Source organism: Pongo pygmaeus, chromosome 16 (assembly GCF_028885625.2).
Source record: "Pongo pygmaeus isolate AG05252 chromosome 16, NHGRI_mPonPyg2-v2.0_pri, whole genome shotgun sequence".
In the NCBI taxonomy this organism is placed as follows: domain Eukaryota; kingdom Metazoa; phylum Chordata; class Mammalia; order Primates; family Hominidae; genus Pongo; species Pongo pygmaeus.
In genome coordinates, this window is record NC_072389.2 from 50,252,319 (window position 1) to 50,278,314 (window position 25,996).

The window sequence follows — 25,996 nt, forward strand, 5'->3', positions numbered from 1 at the left end:
TCTTTCTTTCTTTCTTTTTTCTTTTTTTTTGGATGGAGTCTTGCTCTGTCACCCAGGCTGGAGTGCAGTGGTGCGATCTCGCCTTGCTGCAACCTCCACCTCCTGGTTCAAGTGATTCCCATGCCTCAGCCTCCCGAGTAGCTGGGATTACAGATATGCACCACCATGCCTAGCTAATTTTTGTATTTTTGGTAGAGGCTGGGTTTCACCATATTGGCCAGGCTGGTCTTGAACTCCTGACCTCAAGTGATCTGCCCACCTTGGCCTCCCAAAGTGCTGTAATTATGGGCCTGAGCCACTGCACCTGGGCTATTTATTTCATTCTTGTAACAACTCTATGAGGTAGGCGTTATTATCTTCATTAATTGAAGAAGAAATTGAAGGCTGGTTATTGCCCAGGCTCACTCACTAGTTGGTCTCAGAACTGGGATACCCACCCTGGTCTTCTGGACTCTAGAGCAAGTGCTCAGAACCACTGGGCTTACCCAGCATCTTCATACTTGAGAAAGGTTTTATATTTGAGTTATTGAAGAGGTCAGAGCTAATATTCTAGTTAAGAGGAAGTGAACAGGCTGGGTGTGGTTGCCCATGCCTGTAATCCCAGCACTTTGGGAAGCTACAGTGGGCAGATCACTTGAGGTCAGGGGTTTGAGACCAGCCTGGCCAATATGGTGAAACTCTGTCTAAAAATAGAAAAATTAGCCAGACATGGTGGCACGCACCTGTAATCCCAGCTACTTGGGAGGCTGAGGCAGGAGAATTGCCTGAACCCAGGAGGCAGAGGTTGCAGTGAGCTGAGATTGTGCCACTGCATGCCAGCTTTCCAGCCTTGGTGAGAGGCAGAGCGAGACTCCATCTCAAAAAAAAAAAAAAAAAAGAGGAAGCGAACAATAAAATTATAGATGTGAGAGTAACACATCTGGGTGCAGATAAGTCTGTGCTGCTCAGAGCAGAAGTTTTGTGTTGGGGAGTTATTGGAGATGATAAACATGCATAATCTTTATAAAAGTCCCTCTTTAAAAAGCACTTGGCTGGGCATGGTGGCTTACACCTGTAATCTCAGCACTTTGGGAGGCCGAGGCAGAAGAATTGCTTGAGCTCAGGAGTTTGAGACCAGCATGAGCAACAGAGGGAGACCCTGTCTCTACAAAAAATAAAATTAGCTGGGTGTGGTGGTGTGCACCTGCAGTTCCAGCTACTCAGGAGGCTGAGACAGAAGGATCACTTAAGCCCAGGAGGTTGAGGTTGCAGTGAGCCATGATTGCACCACTGCACTCCAGCTTGGGTGACAAAGCAAGACTCTATCTCAAAAAAATAAAATAAAATAAAATTTAAAAAGCACTGTAAAACTGTGAAATGTCATGTTATCATAATATAATTATAATTAGAAGATAAAACTGAATAATATGAAAACTCCACCTGATTATGGAGGATCTTGAAGGCTAGGTGGAAGATTCATCGTTAATGGCATAGGCATAATTTGCAGAAAGTTCACCGGACAGGAGAGAAAGCAGAGGGAGTCAGAGGAGATAGAAGGAAGAGACAAATATAGACATTTTATTTTTTTGAGATGAAGTCTCATTCTGTTGTTCAGGCTGGAGTGTAGTAGGGCCATCTTGGCTCACTGCAACCTCTGCCTCCCGGGTTCATGCCATTCTCCTGCCTCAGCCTCCTTGAGTATCTGGGACTACAGGCACCCACCACCAGGCCTGCTAATTTTTTGTATTTTTAGTAGAGATGGGGTTTCACTGTGTTAGCCAGGATGGTCTCGATCTCCTGACCTTGTGATCCACCTGCCTCGGCCTCCCAAAGTGCTGGGATTACAGGTGTGAGCCACTGCGCCCGGCCCTACTTTTCAAAGCTGAGCCCAGCCATGGATTTGTATACTCAAATACCTATGAGTTGGGCAAATTCCTCTCGTCTTGAGGTCAAAAGAACATGGAGCCTGTTAGAAAGCGACATTCTTTACTCACCGCAGCTTAGGAATCCTGTACTGGGACTGTGTAGACAAGATATGAAGCCAGTTTTCCCAAGGGGCATTTATTGGCTCTGCAACTCCAGCTTGATTTTTTAAAGGGAAGCACACCGTTCCAGTCAAAGCCTTGGTAAAACAACTAGTTTCTCCATTTGTGTCCTGTTGTAAAAGAAGATGGATTCTTATTGCACTGATGGAAACAACTATATTGCCATAAATCAAGAATACTCACAAATAGTTTCCAAAGTCTAGAGAAACTGGCCGAAAGAAACAAACATACTCCAAATTTTATTCACAGGAGTATACATTACTGAATTGTTAAAAGCTGTAGATAGCTCAAAAGAAAAATTCCCTTGACTCTGAAAAACAAGGATTAGCAATGTTTTAAGCAGAAAGTTAAAAAGGATTACTTCAGTTTTCTATTAGTTCAGTCCATTCCATTAATACTTGCTCTGCTTGGTATTCGTGAACATTTCAGTTCTTCATGAGTCCTATACATTTTTCCTCTATTCCAATGTCACAATCTCCAAGGTTATCAGAAACCTGCATTTGAGAGCACCTATCAAAGTCCTATAGCTGATTATAAACTATCTTTTGAAGATGATTAAAACAAGACAGCAATTGTCTGTGAATGACAAAATATCCAGGGTAGCTACAGTTAAAAACACAATCGACAAAGAAATTTGATTATCTCTGTGGTTTACAATAATTTACACAATAACCTTAATTATGATTGATAGCAAATACTCAGACATTAGAATTTTAGATATTCTATACAATTTTGGAACATAATATTATTCACTAAAATATAACCTAAAGAAGATTAAACATGACTTTGGCAATCCCACGTAACTCAACATGTCAAATACTATTGTTTACCTCTCTTTTGGATGCTCCAGGGGCCTACTATAGTACCCAAAAGCTAGGGATTAGAAAAGACAACCTTGAAACTGAAGTTTGATTTGGGGGAGCCTGTTAAATATGTTAGCGGTTCAAAGCACTTGATATTATGAAGTACAATTACAGATTACTATAAACTATTTATTTTAGCCAAAGTCATGACTCAAACATTTTAAAACAAGGCAAAAACCTTCACTCATTAAGAGGGAGGACTTAGCTTCCAAACAATCTGTCTTTAATGTTACATGAAAATCCTGTTCAAGAGGAGAAAGTCAAATTTCACCCTTTCGTTAGTCTACTATTAATGTCAACCCCAACTTTTTAAATGAAACCTTAGAGATAATTCTATCAAATCTTACCCAGTTTGATCATGAGGTGAGATTTTTGTAAACCTTTTATAACTCTCTACACATTTTTGTTAAGGAGCAGATCAGTGCCTTAAGAAAGCCTTGTTGTGCTTTTATTTCAATGCTCAATTTACGTAAAAAACATAGAATACCCTTTTGAATTTAGTCAATATATTCAGACACAGAATTTCCTTTGCAAGGTTAATTTTTATAATCCTTCCACAACTTGCTCAAACCTTCAGCTTTATCTTAACCTAATTCTAAACAATCCTTTATTTCTAGGCAAAATTTACATTTCCATGCTTTCTTATAATCTTTTACCAAAACACATTTTACTTTCCTTACACACCTTGCATGTAAATCTATTTTCAGTAGTCTCTAATTTCCTCTGGGAGGAAAGTGGCTGGGTTTAGGCAGGGACAGGTTTTTAAGTGGACTGTAGATCCTTCCAGCAGCAAAGCCTGATATGTGAAGAAGCAATTGTCTGTTAGCCAGAGACTCCAATGTAGCTGGATGCAGAACAGGTGCCTCAAACATAAGGATTGAATGGCTGTTCTCCCTGTGATGGGGACAGTACTGAGGCTAAAAGTTGTCTCTCAAGGGTGGCTTCCTCTTGACTATTGAATGTGGAATTTTGCTGTTTACAGATGGGGCATGGAGCCTCGTCCCTAATAGAGGGATGTAGGAGGGAGATAAATTGGGGAACTAGAGGCCTTGGACAAAGGGCCAATAGTGCCCCCCACAGAGAAAAATCCCATTTCACTAGGTGGCATGGTAGGGACTGAAACGTTAGGTAAAAACTCTGACTCTAAATTTTTTCCAGGCAGAGGTTAGAAAGAGGTTTGGGGTTTGATAGTCTACCCCCACAGTATGCCTCTTAGCAAAAGAAAATTGTCGCATAGAGGAACTGTTCAAATTCAATGGGCAGACACAGTCTCAGCCTTGCCACTGCTGCCCCCACCACCCAGAGACTGCTGAGCCCCTGTCTATCCACCGCCACCACCCACTTCAGACACTGAACATCCAGTCATGAATAAAAATGAGCTGGTTCAGAAGGCCAAACTGGCTGAGCAGGCTGAGCGATATGATGACGTGGCAGCCTGCATGAAGTCTGTAACTGAGCAAGGAGCTGAATTATCCAATGAGGAGAGGAATCTTCTCTCAGTTGCTTATAAAAATGTTGTAGGAGCCCGTAGGTCATCTTGGGGGGTCATCTCAAGTATTGAACAAAAGACAGAAGGTGCTGAGAAAGAACAGCAGATGGCTCAAGAATACAGAGAGAAAATTGAGACAGAGCTAAGAGATACTGTCTCTTTTGGAAAAGTTCTTGATCCCCAGTGCTTCACAAGCAGAGAGCAAAGTCTTCTATTTGAAAATGAAAGGATATTACTACCGTTACTTGGTTGAGGTTGCCGCTGATGATGACAAGTAAGGGATTGTCGATCAGTCACAACAAGCATACCAAGAAGCCTTTGAAACCAGCAAAAAGGAAATACATCCAACACATCCTATCAGACTGGGTCTGGCCCTTAACTTCTCTGTGTTCTCTTGTGAGATTCTGAACCCAGAGAAAGCCTGCTGTCTTGCAAAGACAGCTTTTGATGGAGCCATTGCTGAACTTGATACATTAAGTGAAGAGTCATACAAAGACAGCACGCGAATAATGCAATTACTGAGAGACAGCTTGACATTGTGGACATCAGATACCCGAGGAGACAAAGCTGAAGCAGGAGAAGGAGGGGAAAATTAACCAGCCTTCCCACTTTTTTCTGCCTTATTCTAAAATTTACACAGTAGACCATTTGTCATTCATGCTGTCCCACAAATAGTTTTTGTTTACAATTTATGACAGGTTTGTGTTACTTCTATTTGAATTTCTATATTTCCCATGTGGTTTTTATGTTTAATAGTAGGGGAGTAGAGCCAGTTAACATTTAGGGAGTTACCTGTTTTCATTTTAAGTGGCCAATATGGGGATGTGGAATTTTTATACAAGTTATAAATGTTTGGCATAGTACTTTTGGTACATTGTGGCTTCACAAGGGCCAGTGTTCCATATCTAAGCAAAGAAACTTCCGTATTTAAGCAAAGAAAACTACCTACATATTGGTTTGTCCTGGTGGGGAGTAAAAGGGATCATTGGTTCCAGTCACAGGTATAGTAATTGTGGGTACTTTAAGGTTTGGAGCACTTACAAGTCTGTGGTAGAAACAGTTATCCCATGGATCCCACGTGTTAAACCATGTATATCTGTGGAACACTCAATCTCAATGCGCACACCTTTGACTACAGCTGCAGAAGTGTTCCTTTAGACAGTCGTAACCCATTTTACTCTGGATAAGGGCAGAAACAGTTCACATTCCATTATTTGTAAAGTTACCTGCTGTTAGCTTTCATTATTTTTGCTACACTCATTTTATTTGTATTTAAATGTTTTAGACAACTGAGGAACAAATGTGAAAGTAAAGATGCAGTAAAACCGAATTGGCTGATATTCATTACTTATGTATATCAAGCACAGCAGTAAAACAAAAACCCATGTATTTAACGTTTTTTCAGGTTTTTTGCTTTTGTGATTTTTAGGTTTTTTGCTTTTGTAATTTTTTTTGATACTTGACTAACATGCATGTGCTGTAAAATAGTTAACAGGGAAACAACAGGCTAGGTTTGTTTAACGTCTTATGAAATTTTCATGAACAATCCAAGCATAATTGTTAAGAACATGTGTATTAAATTCATCTAAGTAGAATAAAAGTTTTATGAATAGAAAAAAACATTTGGCTGGGTGTGGTGGCTCACGCCTGTAATCCCAGCACTTTGGGAGGCCGAGGTGGGCAGATCATGAGGTTAGGAGATGGAGACCATCCTGGCTAACACGGTGAAACCCTGTCTTTTCTAAAAATACAAAAATTAGCCAGGTGTGGTGGCAGGCGCCTGTAGTCCCAGCTACTTGGGAGGCTGAGGCAGGAGAATGGCATGAACCTGGGAGGCAGAGCTTGCAGTGAGCCCAGATTGCGCCACTGTACTCCAGCCTGGGCAACAGAGCGAGACTCCATCTCAAAAAAACAAAAAGAAAGAAAGAAAGAAAAAAGATTCACTGGGCAGTGCTGGGCACAAAACCCAAATGGAGAGGAGGGTATTCACTGAGGGTGAAATATCCTCCCATACAGTGCCATGAATGCCTATCATTGGGGGACAAAAAGGTCCTTACGAGGTGAAAATTTAGACTGAAATCTTGAATTCTCCCTGTTTCTAGGAAATCACAAAAACAGCAATTATTTGAGTTACTTTCCTGGTTACTAAGGCACTGGCTGATTCTATCCAACAAAATTATATTCCCAGGTTGTAAAAACACCTTCAGCATAGCATACAAAGAAGGGATAGGAGACATGATAGTCACAAAGGAGAGAATGGAAGAAAATGTGATAGGAAAGACTGGAAGTCCTGGTGCCGACACCATGATGGGCTGTCAGGAACTGGAGTTAGTTCAGGGGCCTTCAGATAACACTGAGGTGTAGCCTCAGCCAGAAACCTTCAGTTGTCCCAGGACCTCCTTCCAACCCCATGTGATGGCTAGATCTTCCATGAATGGAAACTGGATTGGAACACAGCTGACATTCCCAATACCCAAGGGCGATGGGGGATTGACAAAGTCCCCTCCAGCAAGCCTGTCCTCTGAGTCTTACAGATCTGGTGGCTGCACTAACCACTCTTAACTGACCAACAGAGGCCTGGTATTTGTTTGATTTTGAGAGAAAAAAAAAAAAAAAACTATGGATAAGAAACTGCAGAAAGTAAAGTATTGGGGGGCTGCTCCTACTCACCCTTCTGACATATCCCAGATGACCCCCTACAGGTGAAGCAGTCTAGGGTCAGTGTAGCAGTCTCTTTGTCTGAGGTGTTATCCAGAGTTCTTTGTCTCATGACCAAGAAAATTAAGGAGCATGGACACCAAGGGTGAGGTTGGAGTGAAAGTTTAATAAGTCAAAGAGGAAAGCTCTCAGCAGCAGAGCAGGGGACCTGAAAGAGGGTTGTTGTTTTACAGTTAAATACGAAGGTTTTTATAAGAAACTTCCCTTATCTGTCTAGGTGCTGTGTAACTTACCTTTTCTCTGTAGCTACCTGTGTAGCTTCCCTTATTTGTGCAGCTGCGAGCATGTATTAGGCAAGCACAGAGTGCAGCTTCTCTTGCCTGAGCAACTACGGGCATGTTTTAGGCAAGCCCCCACCCCACCCCATGCAAGTTCTCATGGAGCCCACTGTGTACATGCCCAAAAAGGGGAGGAAACTTTTTCCTGGGAGTGCACTGATTACACAGAGAACCAAGGCGTTTTTATGTTGGGCCTCACTCCCTTATCTGTGCCTGTAGCTTGATTTTTCCAAGCTGCTCTTTATGTGCCTGCAGCTTGATTTTTTCCAGACTGCTCTTTTGTTTGAAAGAATTTCACCAAGGACCTGCCCTAACTGTCTGCCTGCTTTTTTTCTTTCTCTTTCCTCACTTGGGAGGCTGAGGCAGGAGGATCACCTGAACTTGGGGAGGTCGAGGCTACAGTGAGCTGTGATTGCATCACTGTACTCCAGCCTGGGTGACGGAGTGAGATCCTGTCTCAAAAAACAAACAAAAAAACCAAAGAAACATGCACACAAAAAAACCCCAAAAAACCAACAATGAGAAAACTGGAAACAACCAGGTTTTTTCCATCAATAAGAGAATGGTGATACTGACTGTGGTATACTCTTACATTGGAACACTATTCAGCCATGAAAAGGAACAAACTGTCATTTGTTTTTGAGACAGTTTTGCTCTGTCACCCAGGTGGGAATGCAGTGGTGTGATCCTGTCTCTCTGCAGCCTCAACCTCTTGGGCTCAAGTGATTCTCCTGCCTCAGCCTCCCAAGTAGCTGGGACCACAGGCACACACCACGATGCTCAGCTAATTAAAAAAAATTTTTTTGTAAAGATGAGGTCTTCCTATGTTGCCCAGGTTGGTCTCAAACTCCTGGGTTCAAGTGATCCTCCTGCCTTGACCTCCCAAAGTGCTGGGATTATGAGATTATAGGCATGAGCCACCACACCTGGCCGGACAATTAATACCACAACAACATAGATCAGTCTCAAAAACATTATGCTAACTGAAAGAAGCAAGATTCAAAAGAGTATCTACTGTATGATCCCATTTTTGTGATGTGCTAGAACAGGCAGTACTAATCTGTGGTACAAAAAACAGTCAAAACATTGGTGTCCTCTGGGGATGGGGCTTGGGATTGACTGGGAACAGATACAGAGGAATAAGATTTCTGAGGTAGTGGTAGTGTTCTGTATCTTAAAAGTTGTTTGCATTCCTAGGTGATACCTTTAAAAAAGAACCATAAACAAATACTGAACTCTAGTTAATGATATGCAGGCTGAAGCATTTAAGGGTGAAGTATACTGATGTCTGCAGCCTGCTTTGAAATGCATCGGAAAAGAAGATAGATTGATGGAAGGAGACAGAGATGAGATGGAGGGGTAGATGGATAGATATGTGATAAAGTGAATATAGCTAGATGTTCCTCGAAGAATGTAGGAGGAGGGTGTCCAGGTGTTCGCTATACAGTTCTTTGAATTTTGCTGTGTGTTTGAAATTCTTCATAATAAAAAGATAGGAAAAAAAAGCAATTAGAGAGCAGTTCTCAGGCTGGGTTTCCAAGCAGGTGTTGTGAGGCACAGAGTAGAAATATCATAGAGCTGGCTGTTCAGAAGCCTCAAGTATTACTCTCCACTGTACGAGGCCTCTGCAGGTCATTGGCCTTTGCAGTTCTACTACCAGGAATCAGTTGACTCCTAATAATTGTCTAAAAACGACCAGACTGGACATAAAACATGTTGTAATTATAGCTCTTGTCTTTGTAAAGGCTTTGCTCCCTATCTTCCAAACAGATGAAGAAAAAATGCCTGCAAACTCCATGTATTAGCTACACCTTCTCCAGCAGTGTGAGATGGGAACTATACTTGGCTTGCCTTAGCTGGGAAGTGGCTGTGGAGATAGAGGGGTAGCTTGGCTTGTTGCAGGAGTTGGTAAAAGGGCAGGCCACACTGGGCTGTGGAGGAGGGGGCTGGTCCTTTTCCCCCAGAGTGAGTCTGTGCTTCATCCCGAGTTTCCTCACTTGCCTAGGACACCCTGGGTCCCCAGGGAGGAGGGTGGCTCGTTAAGCTAGATTCTCTCATCTGGCATCTGCCCGTGAGCATGCAAGCCTTCATAACATCTCTGCTTCTGCTGTTTTCAAAGGTTGGAAAACAAAGAACCAGACCAAAGAGGGGGCAGACTCTGCTCCCACCCTCGGACATGGTGCCATCTTTGTTTTCCTCTCCAGGTGATCGTGTTGCCATCGAGCCTGGTGCTCCCCGAGAAAATGATGAATTCTGCAAGATTGGCCGATACAATCTGTCGCCTTCCATCTTCTTCTGTGCCACACCCCCCGATGACGGGAACCTCTGCCGGTTCTATAAGCACAATGCAGCCTTTTGTTACAAGTTAGTGTCCACAGTCCCACTGGGTCTCCTGGGACCTCTTTCCCTTCATTAGCTTGGTGCTGTTTCCTGTAGTTATTTCTTTATTCTTTTCAGCTCATAATTCCAAACATGAGGCATCACCTGGGCAGGCTACTCTTCTTGGTGGCATTGAGAGAGGGTAGCCTCCCTAGGAATAAGACTGACTCACAGTGGTTGGTTTTAGTCTTTCAGTTTGTTTCCCTTACTTAGAGCAACAATAGAAAATTATTGCTGAAATCACTCACCCTCTGCAGACATCCTGGAGGGAATTCCTGTGGTTCATCCTCTGTTATTAGTTTCCACTGCAACCACCAGAAAGGTCATAACAACAATGACCTCGGCCAGGTGTGGTGGCTCACGCCTGTAATCCCAGCACTTTAGGAGGCCGAGGCGGGTGGATCATGAGATCAGGAGATTGAGACCTTCCTGGCTAACACGGTGAAACCCCATCTCTACTAAAAAAATACAAAAAATTAGCCAGGCCTAGTGGCGGGCACCTGTAGTCCCAGCTACTTGGGAGGCTGAGGCAGGAGAATGGCTTGAACCTGGGAGGTGGAGGTTGCAGTGAGCCGAGATCACGCCACTGCACTCCAGCCTGGGCAACAGACCGAGACTCCATCTCAAAAAGAAAAACAACAACAATGACCTCGATAATAACAACACCACACCATGACAGCAACAGCTGACATTTCCTGAGGTGCCATGGTGTGCTGCCAGGGCTTGAGCTCTGGGATCCTGGATCTACTCCCTCCTGGCAAGTGATTTTGGAGAAATGATTTCACTTTTCTCTGATTCAGTTTCATTTAATCGCCAAAATATTAAATAAGGTGATGCATGGAGAGTCATAATTATTATTACTATGTGCCTGCCCTTGTGCTAATAAGTGGTTTGCATGCTTTAATTTATTTAATCTCCACAAGAATAATGGTGAGGTGGGCACCGTTATTGGGTTAACCAAGGCAGAAGGAAGCTCATTGACTTGGCCACAGAGCACAACCAAGAGTCAAACTGGGGTCTCTGAGTCTCAAGCTCCTGCCCTGTGCCCACTCCCTTACCCTACTCCAATTCTCACCCCTGAAATTGTGAAGTTGAGTCTGGAGGAAGCAAAGTGCTTCCCTTTCTGCATGACCCCTCATGGCCCCAGCCATGGAGCTCTAGGGTGCTGAAGTGCTGCTTTCCCCGTGACCCAACCCAGATGCATTCTTCTCCCACCACAGCCTGGCCCCAGGCTGGGGCTTGTCTGATGGAGGCCAGGTGCCAGTCACAGGAGCAGTATGACAGATCTGAGTTTTTCTAGGGCCCACTGGGAGCCTTGAGAGGAGTCACAGGCCAGAGACCTTGTGATGGGTTTAAGTCAACACCTGAACCTGCTCTAGAAGTAAGCAGGTTACATGTGCAGAGTACACCTTTCAGCAAGTGGTTCCTGAATGAGCCCATCTTTCTGGGGCCCTTTCCAAGTCAAGACACCAAACAAAAGTTTCATGGAAGGCAGAAGAGCATAGTGGTGAAGCCCACTGGTCTCTGCCAATTACAACTGTGTGACCTTGGGCAAGTCACTTAAATTTTGTAACCTCAATATCCTTGCCTGTAAAATAGAGATAGTAATGGTACCTCCCTCACAGAATTACTGATGAGATCCAATGAGAAAAGCATATCAAGTCTCCAGCATGAGGTCTGGCACATAGTAAGTGCTCAGTAAATGGTACCAAGCTATGCCATAGTCATGGCCTAGTGGTCTGGGGATGGAGGTGCAGGAGTGGGCCTGAAAGAGAGCCTTGTGCTGGTGGTTTATAGGGAATGATGGGGCTCTGGTTGGCAGTGGCAGTGGCAGTGGCAGTGGGGGTGCTGAGGAAGGTCTCTGGGGAGTCCTACAGCCCCTGCCTTTCTTCTCCTCCCAGGGGGCTTTCTGCCTGTGTCCCCAGTTCTTCCCTAGACCCAAGCCCTCCTCTCTGATGTCTTTTTAGGTTTCCCATACTACCACAGCCTCTTTATTTTTGTATCTATTTTCTTTCTATTTTCCTGCTTCCTCCTTGGCTTCTTGATCATCCGTTACCCAATTTGGACTGTTCCCTGAACCCCATTGTAAAAACTACCAAGTTGCCTCATCACTCTCTGGTGTTTATAAAGTCATGAAAGTTTGGGGCTGGGAAGAAACTTGGAGTCTTCTCATCCTTGTTCTCCATCAACCCCCACTGGACAAGATTGGGGAGGGTGGAGTCAGTGGTTTTCCCAAGGTCAGTGCCAGCGGGGCTGGCCTCCAGGACTGCTTGTGCACGCTTCTGCCTCCACACCAGGTGGCTTTCCAACATGGTTGGCTGTGTTGGGTGCAGGCGGATGAGGCAGAATCTGCTTAATCTGTAGAGTATTCTTCCTGATAACAATCTTCCCTCATCACCTTCCCCAATCCCATCTCTCCTCCATGTAGTTTCCACGCAGGCCACCCTCTGCATAGAGCCCTTATGAGTTCCTCAGGAGGCCCAGATGTGGAAGGGCAGGCGTGTCTAGGAGCCTGTGGAGTCCCTGAGAGAGTTTAGGAATCTTCACTATTTCATTTTAAACTTTTTCCTGTTATATAGAAGGGATACTTCTAGGGGGAGTAGAAGGAGTGTGATCTCAGTCAGAGCAGGACAGTGGATTGGAGTAGGGGAAGTGATGGGAAAGAAGCCGAGGGGAAGGGATAAGGGGGTGGTGGGTGGCAGCTGGGCCTCCATTGGCCCGGTGAGTAGTTCTGTCAAGGATCAGGGACAGTGACAGGAGGGCTCTGAGTTATTCTGTTGAAGATCGGAGACAGTGTTGAAAGGATCATGGGGATGAGCACATGGTTTGGCTGCCACATTTATTTCTTTTTGGAACTTGAGGGTTTTCCTGTTCCTATGTGTGGAGATTTGGGGTGCTGGGTAAATCCTGGGCAGTGAGGAACTAGCAGAAATTGGATATTAATATTAGCTACACAGCTGCTCATAGCAGGAAGCAGCTGATATGGGACAGGCAGAGGATGTGGAATCAGGACACCTTGGTTAAGTCTGGCCTTCATTCCCTAGCTTCATAACCTTGGCAATTCTCTCAATGTCAGTGAGTTTCAGTTTCCTCTTCTGTAAACTAAAGGTTTTCTAAAAAAAGCCTGCCCTACCTGCCTAACATGGTTATCATGAGGATTAAATGAGATAATGGATGAGCGTGCTTCCTAATCTGTAAAGCTTTATGCAAATATTTGCTGTCGTCATCAGCTGTATTATTGATAGGGTCAAGATGCCAGTGGAAGTGAAAACCTAGAACCCAGAGTGAAGGTGACACAGCATTTAATCAGCTTTGTGGAACAGGTCCTTTTTCCTTCTTGACTGGTCCTGGGTCAGCAGGGCAGCCGCTGTCCTCAGATGTGGTTCTTCTGGAATGTATAATATGGGAGGCGACTATCAGAGTGATGCCCATTGCTAAATCACTATTCTGCAAAACTGGTGATAGTCAGGATTGTTTGCTAAAGTGAAACTAAAAAGGCTGTAAGTTTGAGAAGCAGAGGAGATGCTGGATCGTGGCCATGTTAACTCCTTGTTAAATAAACTTTTCATTTATTAATGATAACCACATACCGTAGCTTGGATAGCACGTTAAAGAAAACATAATGTGTTCATTTCACTGAATTGATTTCTCCAATGAAAACCATGTTGCCTTCTTCAGATGGGGACATTGTGGCATGGGTTCTGTGATGAGAACATATCTGGCTTCTAATTTGAACGCTTTGGGCCCCTCACTAGCTTTGGACCGTTGGGGCGAGTCATTTAACCCACCACGCCTGTTTCCTCATCTGTAAGACGGGCATGATAGTACCTACCACAGAACTATTCCAGGGATTTACATGAGTTAATGTATATAAATTGCTTAGCACATTGCTCTGTACATAAATAAATGCTCGATAAATGTTAGCTATGGTTGTTATCACAGTGATGTTGGGCATATATAATACTATTGTTAGCATTGTAGTTAACTCAGAGGATCTCTGTGTCAATTGACTCCTCAGGCTTCCTGACAATGTCACCTTTGAGGAAGGCGCCATGATTGAGCCACTTTCTGTGGGGATCCATGCCTGCAGGAGAGGCGGAGTTACCCTGGGACACAAGGTCCTTGTGTGTGGAGCTGGTAAGAAACAGAAGCTACCCTGTTGCGGGTTCATTGACTGGGAATGTGGGGACCTCTCTGCCCATCTCATTCCCCCTCCAAGGCTTGAGATTTGTTCTAGAATCCTTCTGGGTAAGGGAGGATTGCAGTGTCGCATTCCCTCAGTGACTAGCACTTTGCTAAACAAATGAGTATCTGCAGACATGATATTAACTAGGGTTATATGTCCTAGGCAACATAGCCCTTTTGTTCATTTAAAGAATGAATTGGCTGGGCACGGTGGCTCCTGCCTATAATCCCAGCACTTTGGGAGACCAAAGCCAGTGGATCACTTGAGCCCAGGAGCTCAAGACCAGTCTGGGCAACATGGTGAAACCCCCTCTCTACAAAAAAATACAAGAATTAGCAGGTATGGTAGTGTGTGTCTGTAGTTTCAGCTACTCAGAAGGCTGAGGTGGGAGGATCACTTGAGCCTGGGAGGTCAAGGGTGCAGTGAGGCATGATTGTGCCACTGAACTCCAGTCTGGGTGACAGAACAAGACCCTGTCTCAAAAAAAACAAGACCCCATCTCAAAACAAACAAACAAACAAACAAAAAGAATGAATCTGGGCCAGGCGGGGTGGCTCATGCCTATAATCCCAGCACTTTGGAAGGCTGAGACGGGTGGATCACTTGAGGCCAAAAGTTCAAGACCAGCCTGGCCAACATGATGAAACCTCATCTTTACTAAAAATACAAAAATTAGCTGGGCGTGGTGATGCGCCCCCTGTAGTCCCAGCTACTTGGGAGGCTGAGACAAGAGAATCACTTGAACCTGGGAAGCAGAGGTTGCAGTGAGCCAAGATCATGCCACTGCACTCCAGCCTAGGCGACAGAGCGAGATTCTGTCTCAAAAAAAAAAAAAGGAATTAATCTGGTGATTATTTTTGAACCCTTGATGGGAAACTAGGGAAATTTTTTTTTTTCTTTTGAGACAGAGTCTTACTCTGTTGCCCAGGCTGGAGTACAGCAGCGTGATCTTGGCTCACTACAACCTCCACCTTAGAGGAATATTTTTGATAGTAAAGGGAAGGGCTACCCTTGGAACTTTCAAATTGTACCAGCAAAGTGATGGCCTAGTCCCATCTATGAATAGGGTAGACCCTGCTCCCGGCTAGTGGGAGGAGTGAGCAGTGGTCCGCTCCCACACCACTGTGAGCCAGCAGTCTGCCTGCAGTAGGGTTGTAGCTAGCTGCCTTCTCTCATCCCCTGTTTCAAGCCATCTGGAACAGGCCTTAGCAGCCTCAGACCAAATCATTCTGGTGACCCAGACAGTACGCTCACACTCCTTGTGGGTGTGATCTGGTGTTCCTCATACTTGTTTGTGATTTTCTTTGGCTGGCCAAATAAGTGATCACAGGGCTTCCTAAGAGGGCTGATGGATGTAGAATAGACTTGCCGCAATGGGCTAGCAGACTGTGGGACTCAGGTGACAGATTCTTATAAAAATCTGCATGGATCCAGTACCTTTTTACCGTAGAAAAGGAAAATAAATCACACACACCACACACAGGCATGCCTTGCCCCCAACACACACACACAGAAATTCACCTGCAATCCCATCACCGATTAGCCCAAGAGAACCACTACTAATATTTGGGTATAGAATCTTTTAGTTAGTTTTTTTCTGAGACCATGCTAAATACGCTTCCTTTACCTACTCTTTTTTAAAAATCAGGCTGGGCATGGTGGCTCGTGCCTATAATCCTAGCACTTTGGGAGGCTGAGGCAGTCGGATCACCTGAAGTCAGGAGTTTGAGACCACCCTGGCCAACATGGTGAAATCCTGTCTCTACTAAAAATACAAAAATTAGCCAGGCGTGGTTAGGAGGCTGAGGTGAGAGAATTGCTTGAACCCGGGAGGCGGAGGTTGCAGTGAGCTGATTGCACCACTGCACTCCAGCCTGGGTGACAGAGAAAGACTCTGTCTCAAAAAAATACTGTGAACATTTTTCCATGTCAATAGATAAAGAGTTATGGAGTAATTTTTAATAGCCGTGTAGTTTTTTAATCATGCTTTGTTGGACATTTCAGGTATTATTTTTCAGTGTTTTGTTTTCTGAGGGAGCTCACAAAATTGTTCTCGGGGGTGTGTACAAAAGGTAAATCCCCAAAGATGTTCTGCATTGCTTTCATTCTGTGGGCCTAATTTTTATATTAAAACCATAGTGTCACATAGCATGCAGATACTATGGGGAAGCAGGTGTCTCAGGCAAATCGTTGGATACCTGAGTATCCTGGGGCTATCTGGGCACCTGGGCCAACCCAAGGAGCCAACTCACTTAAGAACCCTCTCCAGGTGGTCCTCAGAGGGCACCTAAAAGGAATATGTCTCTCTCTGGGGGAGGTGTGATGGGTTCTCACGAAGGTAGGAGCAAAGAAAGAACAGGAAAACAAGTCCAGACCTTCTGAGATTTCTTATTTTCTGCATAAGTTTGTGTTTCCTTGAATCCTGTGGTTTGAGATTATCTCCATTAGTGTCCAGGAGTAAGTGGGAAAATTTTAGCTCTGAGGTTTGAGAGGATTAAATAGAACCCAGCACTAGGAGCGTATTTTATGTAGAGAATAATTCTTCATGGATTCATTCACTTCTGCATTCAACAAACAGCCGCTAAGGTCTTATCATGCCAGGCACTGGGATAGATGCTAGAGACACACAAAAGATATGGTTCCTGTCCATGGCCTGGACAAGTGGGAGAGCAGATGTTTAATATTTCACAAACATCTTCCATCTTCTGCTTTGTTTAGGGCCAATTGGGATGGTCACTTTGCTCGTGGCCAAGGCAATGGGAGCAGCTCAAGTAGTGGTGACTGGTAAGACTTTGTTCTTTTTCAATCTCCTTGACTGGGAAACAGCTGGGCCTACTGTATGTGTATGTGTGAGGAGAGGTTATCTGTGACAGTGTGGAGGGGGTGAGTGTGTAGTGTCATATGGATTGTGGAGATATAGAAGAGTGTGAGTGTGTGTTTTGTGTTAGGAGAAGCTATCAGAGAGAGAGAGAGAGTTTGTGTGAGAGAGAATGTGTGTGTGTAGCTGTGTGGTGGATATGGGGGTGTATGAGGGTGTAGAGCAGGGGTGTCCAATTTTTTGGCTTCCTTGGGCCACATTGGAAGAATTGTCTTGGGCCCCACATAAAATACACTAACACTAATGATAGCTGATGAGCGAAAAAAAAATTTTTTTTAATCTCATAATATTTGTAGAGAGTTTATGGATTTGTGTTGGGCCATATTCAAAGCCATCCTGGGCTGCATGTGGGCTGCAGGTTGGACAAGCTTGGTGTGAAGAGTATGTGTGTTGGGCTCAACACCACCACCCATTGCACGAGAGCTTTGTTGCCATCAGATCTTACACCTCCATTTTCTTTTCTTCCTAATGAGTCATCAGATTTCTCTGTTGGAAAGAATTTTTTTTTTTTTTTTTTTAACCTTCAGATCTGTCTGCTACCCGATTGTCCAAAGCCAAGGAGATTGGGGCTGATTTAGTCCTCCAGATCTCCAAGGAGAGCCCTCAGGAAATCGCCAGGAAAGTAGAAGGTCTGCTGGGGTGCAAGCCGGAAGTCACCATCGAGTGCACGGGGGCAGAGGCCTCCATCCAGGCGGGCATCTACGTGAGTGGGCTGAGGGCAGCTTTGGGGAATCAGCGTAGGGGAGTGAAGGAGGCAGAGGTAGGGAGTCAAACTTCTTTACTAGCTTGCTGTGTGAGCCCCAAGCCAAACTTATTTGTCTTTTGCTATCTCTGTTTTCTTTTTTTTTTTTTTTTTTTTTGAGACAGAGTCTCACTCAGTCGCCCAGGCTGGAGTGCCGTGGCTCGATCTTGGCTCACTGCAAGCTCCGCCTCCTGGGTACACGCCATTCTCCTGCCTCAGCCTCCCGAGTAGCTGGGACTACAGGTGCCCGCCACCATGCCTGGATAAATTTTGTATTTTTTTTAGTAGAGACGGGATTTCACCGTGTTAGCTAGGGTGGTCGCCATCTCCTGACCTCATGATCCACCCTCCTCGTCCTCTCAAAGTGCTCGATTACAGGCGCTATCTCTATTTTCTTATCTTTAGTGCGGAGACTGTACTTGAACTTGCCTTATATCCTTATTGGGCCATCTGAGGTTCACACAAGATAACAGCTATACATGGGCCTTGAAAAATGTTAAGGACACACACTTTGGGGATGGGGTTGGCTTCATGATCATATCTGTGATGTTAAAAGTGCAGTAGTTTTGGTAAAAAGATCAAGAAGAAAAACAGGGAACCATGCCTTAATTGTATGTGGGAAATCTCTGTCTTATTTTATTGAGGAAAACTGCAGTCTTTTAGTCATTGATATAAAGTGACAGTCATTCAGTTAGTCATGAAGGTGAGGTGATTTTCCAGGGTCACAGCTGACTACTGCTTGTTTTGTCTTCCAGACCTAGGAACAGATAAGCTGCCAATGCCTGACTCGCCCCTCAGTGACCCACCAGCCACTTATGGGAAGTTGGCAGGAAGTTGGAGGTGGTGGGAGGGAGTGGCATTGACAGATCAAAGTATGAGGAAACGAAGGGAAAAGAATAACTTCCAGGTTCCAAGCCCTACTGTATGCCAGGTTCTCTGCTGTACTTTATAAACATGAGGCCTAATCTGCACAATAGCCCTGAAAATCAGTTACCGTTTTATGCTGAGGGATTTGTGGTTTGTTTGAGGCAAGCCAAGTCAGGCCCAGGCCCAGCCCTGCCAGGCCCCAGTGCCTGAGTTGCCCCGCTGCTTAGGAGAAGAAGGGAAGGAGGGCACGAACAACCCTGCTAGGGTAAGGGGACAGGGCCAGGGCTGGAGAGGGTAGCAGGCAGCTGCCACCACAGGGGACTCCCGTCCCTGCCTCCCAGACAGCTTCCCCACGGTAGCGTGGGCTTCCTCCTTCCTTCTGAGAGTCACAGCAGGAGGGTACTTTGCATCACATGAGACATTCTAGGGAAGGCTGACCCACCAAGCTGAGTAGCAGAGCTGCCTAGACCTCCTCCTACTAAGTTGCCCAGTGGCCTTGGGAGCTGAGGAAGCAGTGGGGGAGAGGGAGGACCAGGTGCCACCTTGGCACTGTCCTGAGTTTCAGCTGGAGTTGGCCAGCCCTCTGCTTCACTGTCATAGGCAGTGGTCGCCATGTGGGAAGGGGCAAAAAGAAGCTGAAGCTCAGAGAGGAACAATGGGTCTGTGTGTGTGTGTGTGATTGATCTACCCATGGTATGTCTTGGGTACCTACTGTGTGCCAGGCTTTGTGCTGGGCACTTTGAGGGCTAAGACATGAGTAAGTCGCATCTACTGTCTTCAAGTTGTCGGCAGGTCAGTGACCTCCACCCCACAGAGAGGCAGTATAAGCTGGGGGACTTAAAGGACATGGCTCTCCTCCCTCTTGTGCCCTGCCCTTAGAGCATTTGGAACAGTTGGCATTTCCAGCTGTTGATGGTGGGGGCCTGGTTGCCAGACTACCTGAGGCAGGCATGGAGGTGAATGTGACCCATGGGCCTCACCAGGCCTGAAGCAGTGTCTCTCCTGACGTCACACATGGCAGGTGCTGTAGAATGCTATAGACCACCCCGCCAATGAGCAGGCTAGGTGGCTGGACCAAATATGGACAAATCTGAGCATCACTGTCCTGCCAAGTTATGACTGGATAGTGTTTGTGATGAGACGTGGCAGATGCCTTGGGGTAGAATTGATGTCATATCCTTGGTGCAGTTGCCATACCTACAGGATGGTGTCCAGGTGGTTCCAGCATTCCTTGACCTGGGGTCAGCAAACTGCTGGCATCTTGGCAGCTTGGGATGGTCAGTTGGTGTTCCTCCTCATCACCAGGTAGAGAGGAAGTACTGGGAGAAAGTAGTTTCCCTAGAAAATGGGCTGAGAGGGCACGTCCAGGGTACCACAGCTCTGAAGCAGCAGCACTGGGAGTCACTCCCACACCACTCAAACCCTGAGTTCACCTCTTGCTCACAGCACTGCAGGCCTTTCTCCATGGTGTATCCTTCATCTCAGAAGTAGAGGCTGTGATCATGGTGTATCCCTCATCTCAGAAGTGGAGGCTGTGATGTGTGCCTTTCTCTAGTTCCACTGTTTAGCACCTAGAATGGTCCCAATAAATGCTTGCTGCTGACTATAATGAACACCCAGCATGATTGAATTGTCCATTGATCTGTCTCTCACCACACTGAGCACAGTGATCCCCAGAAAGCTCTGGAACAAGCATAGCACTCACAGGGAGTTCTGGGGAAATTTTCACGAGAAATTTCACTGCTGCCTGTGACCCACTCCAAGTGGGGAACTGATAAGGCAGATAAACATTCAAGGAAGACAAAACCCATTATGGCTCATACTGTTGAGGTAAACATCTCCAGAACAAAAAGATTTCTAACTGCCAGCCTGCACGCACGGATAAAGCCTTTTTTAAACCACATAATACAAGTGGCCCATCTGTCTCATGTTTATAGTTTTCTCACCACCGGTGAGCTTAGAGGGCAAGTGGTTCCTTCCAGCTCTGATGAAAGTGCTGCCTGTGGAGGGGCGCTCTGTGGGAGGAACAGGTGCTTAGACTGTGGAGGTGGCTGAAGCCAGTGTTGGGTCCCGAATCTGTAAAGCTTTGGAAGATGTTCCCACTGTGCCTGGTTCTCCATGGGTTAAGTGTATTTTTTCAGAAGCTTTAAAGAAAACAGTGTTTACTCTGCCACTTAAGTTTGGTTGGCAGGTTGAGCAGTTTAGCAGTGTACAAGAATCTCATTATCTGGAATTTTTGGATGCTCAGCTGATGCAACCAAAAGATACTTGTGTGATGACAATATGTTACTGTAAGTGGGAAGTCAGTATTTCTTATCTTCTGAGCTTTCTTGTTTTTACCTCCTTTATAGGCCACTCACTCTGGAGGGACCCTGGTGCTTGTGGGTCTGGGCTCTGAGATGACCACCATACCCCTACTGCATGCAGCCATCCGGGAGGTGGATATCAAGGGCGTGTTTCGATACTGCAACACGTGAGTACGCTGTGGGTAAGCTGGGATGCCCAGCCTCCAGCAAGACCAGGGCAGGCCCCACTCAGCCTCTGGGCCCATGAGTCTCTGCCTGTTTGTTCATGGGGGGCACTCCCTGGCCACACTGATAGCTGTGTGATATAACAGGGATCCAAAGAGAGAACACTCACTCCCAGTTAAAGAATGGGAGGGACAGAAGGATGGATGGAGGGAAGGAAGGAGGGGATTTTAAAGCATACTCTTACTGAGTGCCTGCTGCTTATCCCCCCCAGGCCCCTTTTGTCCCCCCATTTTCTTAAGTTACCAGATCTCCATTTTCTCCCTTTAAAGGGAAGAAGGAGAGAAAGGAGGACAAAAGGAAGAAATCAAGTCCTGTGGCTTCCGTTCCTGAGCCCTAGGGCCCACGCTGGGGAGCGAAAGGGTCTGAGTTTGCTCCACCCATGTTCTGCAGCTCTACCCTCTCCCCTGCTTCGGCCCTCTGGCTGGGACCCCCCTCTCCAGCAGTGTCCCTTACTCCTGGCTTTAGAGGCTGTAACTCCATGCCCTCATGAGGGCGCCAGTTTTCCAGTAAGCTGAGCTGTTAGTGGATGTGACTGGTTTGTCCTGGGCTGCCTCCCCACGGCTTCTCTGCCTTTTCCCAGTGGCCTCCACCATGTGCCTTGTACCTTCATGCCACAGGAATTCTAGGCTCCATGCAGACATGGCAGAGTGAGCGGGTGGGTGAGGGGTGGGGGCAATTGGAAATAGGCTCTGTACCCCTGAAGCATAAGCCATAAGGTCCTTTCCTGGGTTGTTGGCCTGTAAAATTGGCTTTGCAGAACCACAGTGCTATCAATAAATACGGCCAAGCTGATCTAGTGCTTGGTAGTTTGGGGCACCTGGCTCTTTCCTCTTGAAGGTTGAATATAATGCTCCTGTTCTTTTACAGGTGGCCAGTGGCGATTTCGATGCTTGCATCCAAGTCTGTGAACGTAAAACCTCTCATCACACATAGGTTTCCTCTGGAGAAAGCTCTGGAGGCCTTTGAAACATTTAAAAAGGGATTGGGGTTGAAAATCATGCTCAAGTGTGACCCCAATGACCAGAATCCCTGATGTTAATTGGCTCTGCCCTCATCCCCACAGTCTCGGGATCTCAGGGCACAATGGCTGGACAGGGGTGCAGAACTTTCTCTTTTGAATGTTAAGAATAATTAATATAATTTATTGTGAACAGAAGTCCTTAAGCAGAGGAACTGGTGTGCCTTAAAGATATAATCTGGGATAGTCTGGGGGAACTTGTAGCCAGAATGGTCTGTTCATGCTAAGCAAAGTTCAGCAAGTAGAGCAGAGTCTGGCAGGCAGGTGCCAGGAACTCCCCTTCTTCCTGGAGTGCCTTCATTGAGGAAGGAAATCTGGCCCTTGGGTTTCCTGGTTCCACTGCTACTGACCTGGAGGGGAATGATGGCTGAGTTATGAAAAGATAACTTCATGAAGACTTAACTGGCCCAGAAGCTGATTTTCATGAAAATCTGCCACTCAGGGTCTGGGATGAAGGCTTGTCAGCACTTTCAGTTTAGAACTCAATGTTTCTAGAGACATATTGGCTGTTTGGTTTGATGATAAAAGGAGAATAAGAAAAGGTATCACTTTCCTGGATCCAGGATAATTTTAAAACCAATCAAATGAAAAAAACAAACAAACAAAAAAGGAAATGTCATGTGAGGTTAAACCAGCTTGCATTCCCCTAATGTGGAAAAAGTAAGAGGACTTCTCAGCACTGTTTGAAGATTGCCTCTTCTTCAGCTCCTGAGAATTGTGTTATTTCACTTGCCAAGTGAAGGACCCCCTCCCCAACATGCCCCACCCCACCCCTAAGCATGGTCCCTTGTCACTAGGCCACCGGGAAACTGCCACCTGTGGACCTCACCAGAGACCAGGAGGGTTTGGTTAGCTCACAAGACTTCCCCACCCCAGAAGATTCGCATCCCGTACTAGGCTCATACTCAACTCAACTAGGCTCATACTCAATTGATGGTTATTAGACAATTCCATTTCTTTCTGGTTATTATAAACAGAAAATCTTTCCTCTTCTCATTACCAGTAAAGGCTCTTGGTATCTTTCTGTTGGAATGATTTCTATGAACTTGTCTTATTTTAATGGTGGGTTTTTTTTCTGGTAAGATTTGGATCCAAATCGCATCATGCCCACTTGTGACTTTGAGATTATTCATCAAGAATGAGGATATTGTAGCCATGACATAGCTTGAGCTATAGCCTTTAATCCCTTACTTTGGCTATGGGTGGAGGGTGAGTTTGAAGAGGTTCTGATTTTCTTGTAACTTGGGAAAGCCATGACCTTGTGCCCGAATCTTTCAGATTGCTTTGGGTAATAAATATTGTTGGTGGTATCTGACTCATGCTGCTATTTATGGTCATGTTTAGCAGGGAATGGACTTAGGTTACCCATTTCCCAGAGGAAAGGATCCCAGGATTTTTGAAGGTGACATATTTTCTTTACCAAATATAATTTCATTGACATGAATTATCTCTAATCCTCACAACAAGCCACATACAAAATCATTTTATAGATGAAGAAGATATAAATGCCAGAGGAGACCTTAAGATTGTCTTAACACAACCCTTCAGTTAACAAGAGACGAAATTGAGGCACAGATTGGGGAAGTGACTTGGCAAATCACACAGTGGGTTAGTCAATGGCCCAGGATTAGACAGAACCCAGGAATCTTGGCATCAAGTCCTTTACAACATGCTGCCTCTCATAGGACTGAGGGGTCCAGTCCTAGAGGACAAATAATGCTCCCCATGCCACCACCCCCACCAAGCAGCTCCTACTGATGAGAAGATGCACTAAGCAGTCTTGGTGGAAACATCATCCTCACGCCCTGTGCCCACTTTCAGGTGCCCAGAGAAGGAGCTCAGTGTCTGCTTCAGCCAGGGCTTTAAGAGGAGAAGGAAGCTGGGAGTGAGGGGCAGAGGCTCTACCAGAGAATGTCTGCTGGTGTTTTGGAGGCACTTCCTGCAGCCTACGCACTCCTTGCGAAGCCATTTCACTGCTGCCCCTTCATCGTCCTCCTCCTTGAGCCCTAGGTAGAAGTCAGTGTGTGGAGGAGGCCACCACTGTGTGTGGAGGAGATGACCCTGACCAGGCCCCACCGCCTGTAGCCAGACCCAGCCTCTGTCCCAGCTGGCTGCTAGTTTTCGAGCATTGCTTCCCTGTTATTTGGCCTCCGTACCTTGAACCTAGGTTGACATCATGAGTAGAGGACAGTTCTTAGGAAAGGCAAATATCCCATAAATCCTATTTGCCTCCCTTCTAACCTCTGGCTCCACCAACTCCCCACCAGGCCTCCCGCACACACAATAGCAGGCAGGAGGGAGGAGGCAGCACCGTGCTGCACAAGGGAGACTGGGTGGGGAAGATGTCAGAGAACCAGTGACTGAGTGCAGAGGTGACTTCACACCAGCATCTGCTATAGCCAGAGGTGGGCTGCAAGAGGGAATTAGAGGAGCCAACATGTCCTCTTTCTCCTTTAGTGTCCGTGGAGCAGTCCACTGCTTTCTGCCTTCCAGGTTGCCTGTAGGGTCCTTCCCAGCTCTCCGCCCTGACACCTCTTCACTCCCTAGCACTCGTGGTGCTGACTGGGTGGGGTCCTCAGTGTTGACTGAAAGCATGAATCAAGTGCCAGGCGCTGGTGACAGAGCACACAGAGGCTGCTGGGCCTCCCAAGGTCGGGGAGCTTGTGGGGAATTCACATTCTTGGTTCCGGGACTGATTCACTGAGTCAATCAATATTGATTGAGCACTTGGTTGTGGTGGTAGGAATGAAATCCTGGGCTTCCTGCAGCCCCTTTCCATGAATCTATACATATCAAACATGTGCATGCATTTGTAAACATTAATGGGAGTGTACTTTACTTTTTTCATTTTACTCGTTAACAGATGAGGACTTTAAAAAAATCACAATTATTAAATAATTCCCATTACTATACCTGACAAAACTAATAATAATTTCATAATAGCTAATACCCAGTCAATCCATGCCATATTTTCCCTCATCTAAAAAACAGAAAAAAATTACTTTTTTTTCTCCCCAAAGACAGGGTCTTGATCAGAGCTCACTGCAATATCAAACTCCTGGGTTCAAGTGATCCTCCTGTCTCAGCCTCTGGAGTAGCTGGGATTATAGGCATGCACCACCATGCCTGGCTACTGTTTGTAGAGAAAAAAATTTAAAAAGGTCTCACTATGTGGCCCAGGGTGTTCTTGAATTCCTGGCCTCAAGCAATCTTCCTGCCTCAGTTTCCCAAAACACTGAGATTACAGGCATGAGCCACCATGCCCAGCCAAAACTTTACTTTTTTACACTTGCTTTACTGGAATCAGGACCTAAACATATTGCATGTGGTTGATATATTAAGCCTGTTTTATTTTTTATTTTTTCTTCATTCTTAAGCCTCTTTATTATAGTTCCCCCTACATTTTGGTTTACATGCCACTGTCATGTTGAAGAAACTGGGTCCTTTGTCTTCTGGATACTGTTTTACAAACATACTTGTTTTCATTTAATAAATGGCTAAATTTCTTTCTATGTCAGTAATTATACACATCATTATTTTAAATCACCACATCCCATTGTATGGATAGACTATCATTTATAAAGCAAATTGCAGTATTTTGAGTGTTTGGATAATTTACAGAGTTTTGTTCTAATAATAAAATTGCAAAGACTACCCTTGTTGCATACTTTTGTGCTCCTGACTCATTATTTCCTGAAGTTATTAATATGTTATTTCTTGAAATTATATTTTAGAATGAAAATAGCTGGGGTTAAGGGTACACACATTTTTAAGGTGACCTGGTTAGACAAGAAAACACAGTATTGACATTCAGACTGTCTAAGGAAATCTCTGGGGTTGCCCCAGGCCTTGTGTGATGTGGGAGGACTCTGGGGTCTTAGGTAGCTCACAGGGGCTGCTGAGGATGAGGCCATGAAGCCATTGGCTCTCTGGCTTCAGGCCACCCTTGGGAAAGCAGGGGCCTAGACCCATAAACTTGGACAGATTGCCATTTTCCAGGCCCCAGTTTCCTTATTAGTAAAA

General features: G+C 45.4%; 1 protein-coding gene and 1 pseudogene across 1 annotated transcript in view; both read left to right on the forward strand.

Annotated features, from left to right (window-relative positions):
- SORD (sorbitol dehydrogenase) overlaps positions 1-25,640 on the forward strand; it is a 47,000-nt gene extending 21,360 nt beyond the window's left edge. Inside the window, exons 4-9 of the mRNA XM_054450917.2 lie at positions 9,577-9,736; positions 13,770-13,888; positions 16,656-16,721; positions 17,343-17,518; positions 20,776-20,897; positions 21,823-25,640. Coding sequence (XP_054306892.1) covers positions 9,577-9,736; positions 13,770-13,888; positions 16,656-16,721; positions 17,343-17,518; positions 20,776-20,897; positions 21,823-21,988 — 809 coding nt within the window. The 3' untranslated portion in view covers positions 21,989-25,640. The remainder of the gene's footprint in view (positions 1-9,576; positions 9,737-13,769; positions 13,889-16,655; positions 16,722-17,342; positions 17,519-20,775; positions 20,898-21,822) is intronic.
- Positions 1,783-9,563, forward strand: LOC129014018 (14-3-3 protein zeta/delta-like; annotated as a pseudogene).
- Positions 25,641-25,996: the final 356 nt, after the last annotated feature.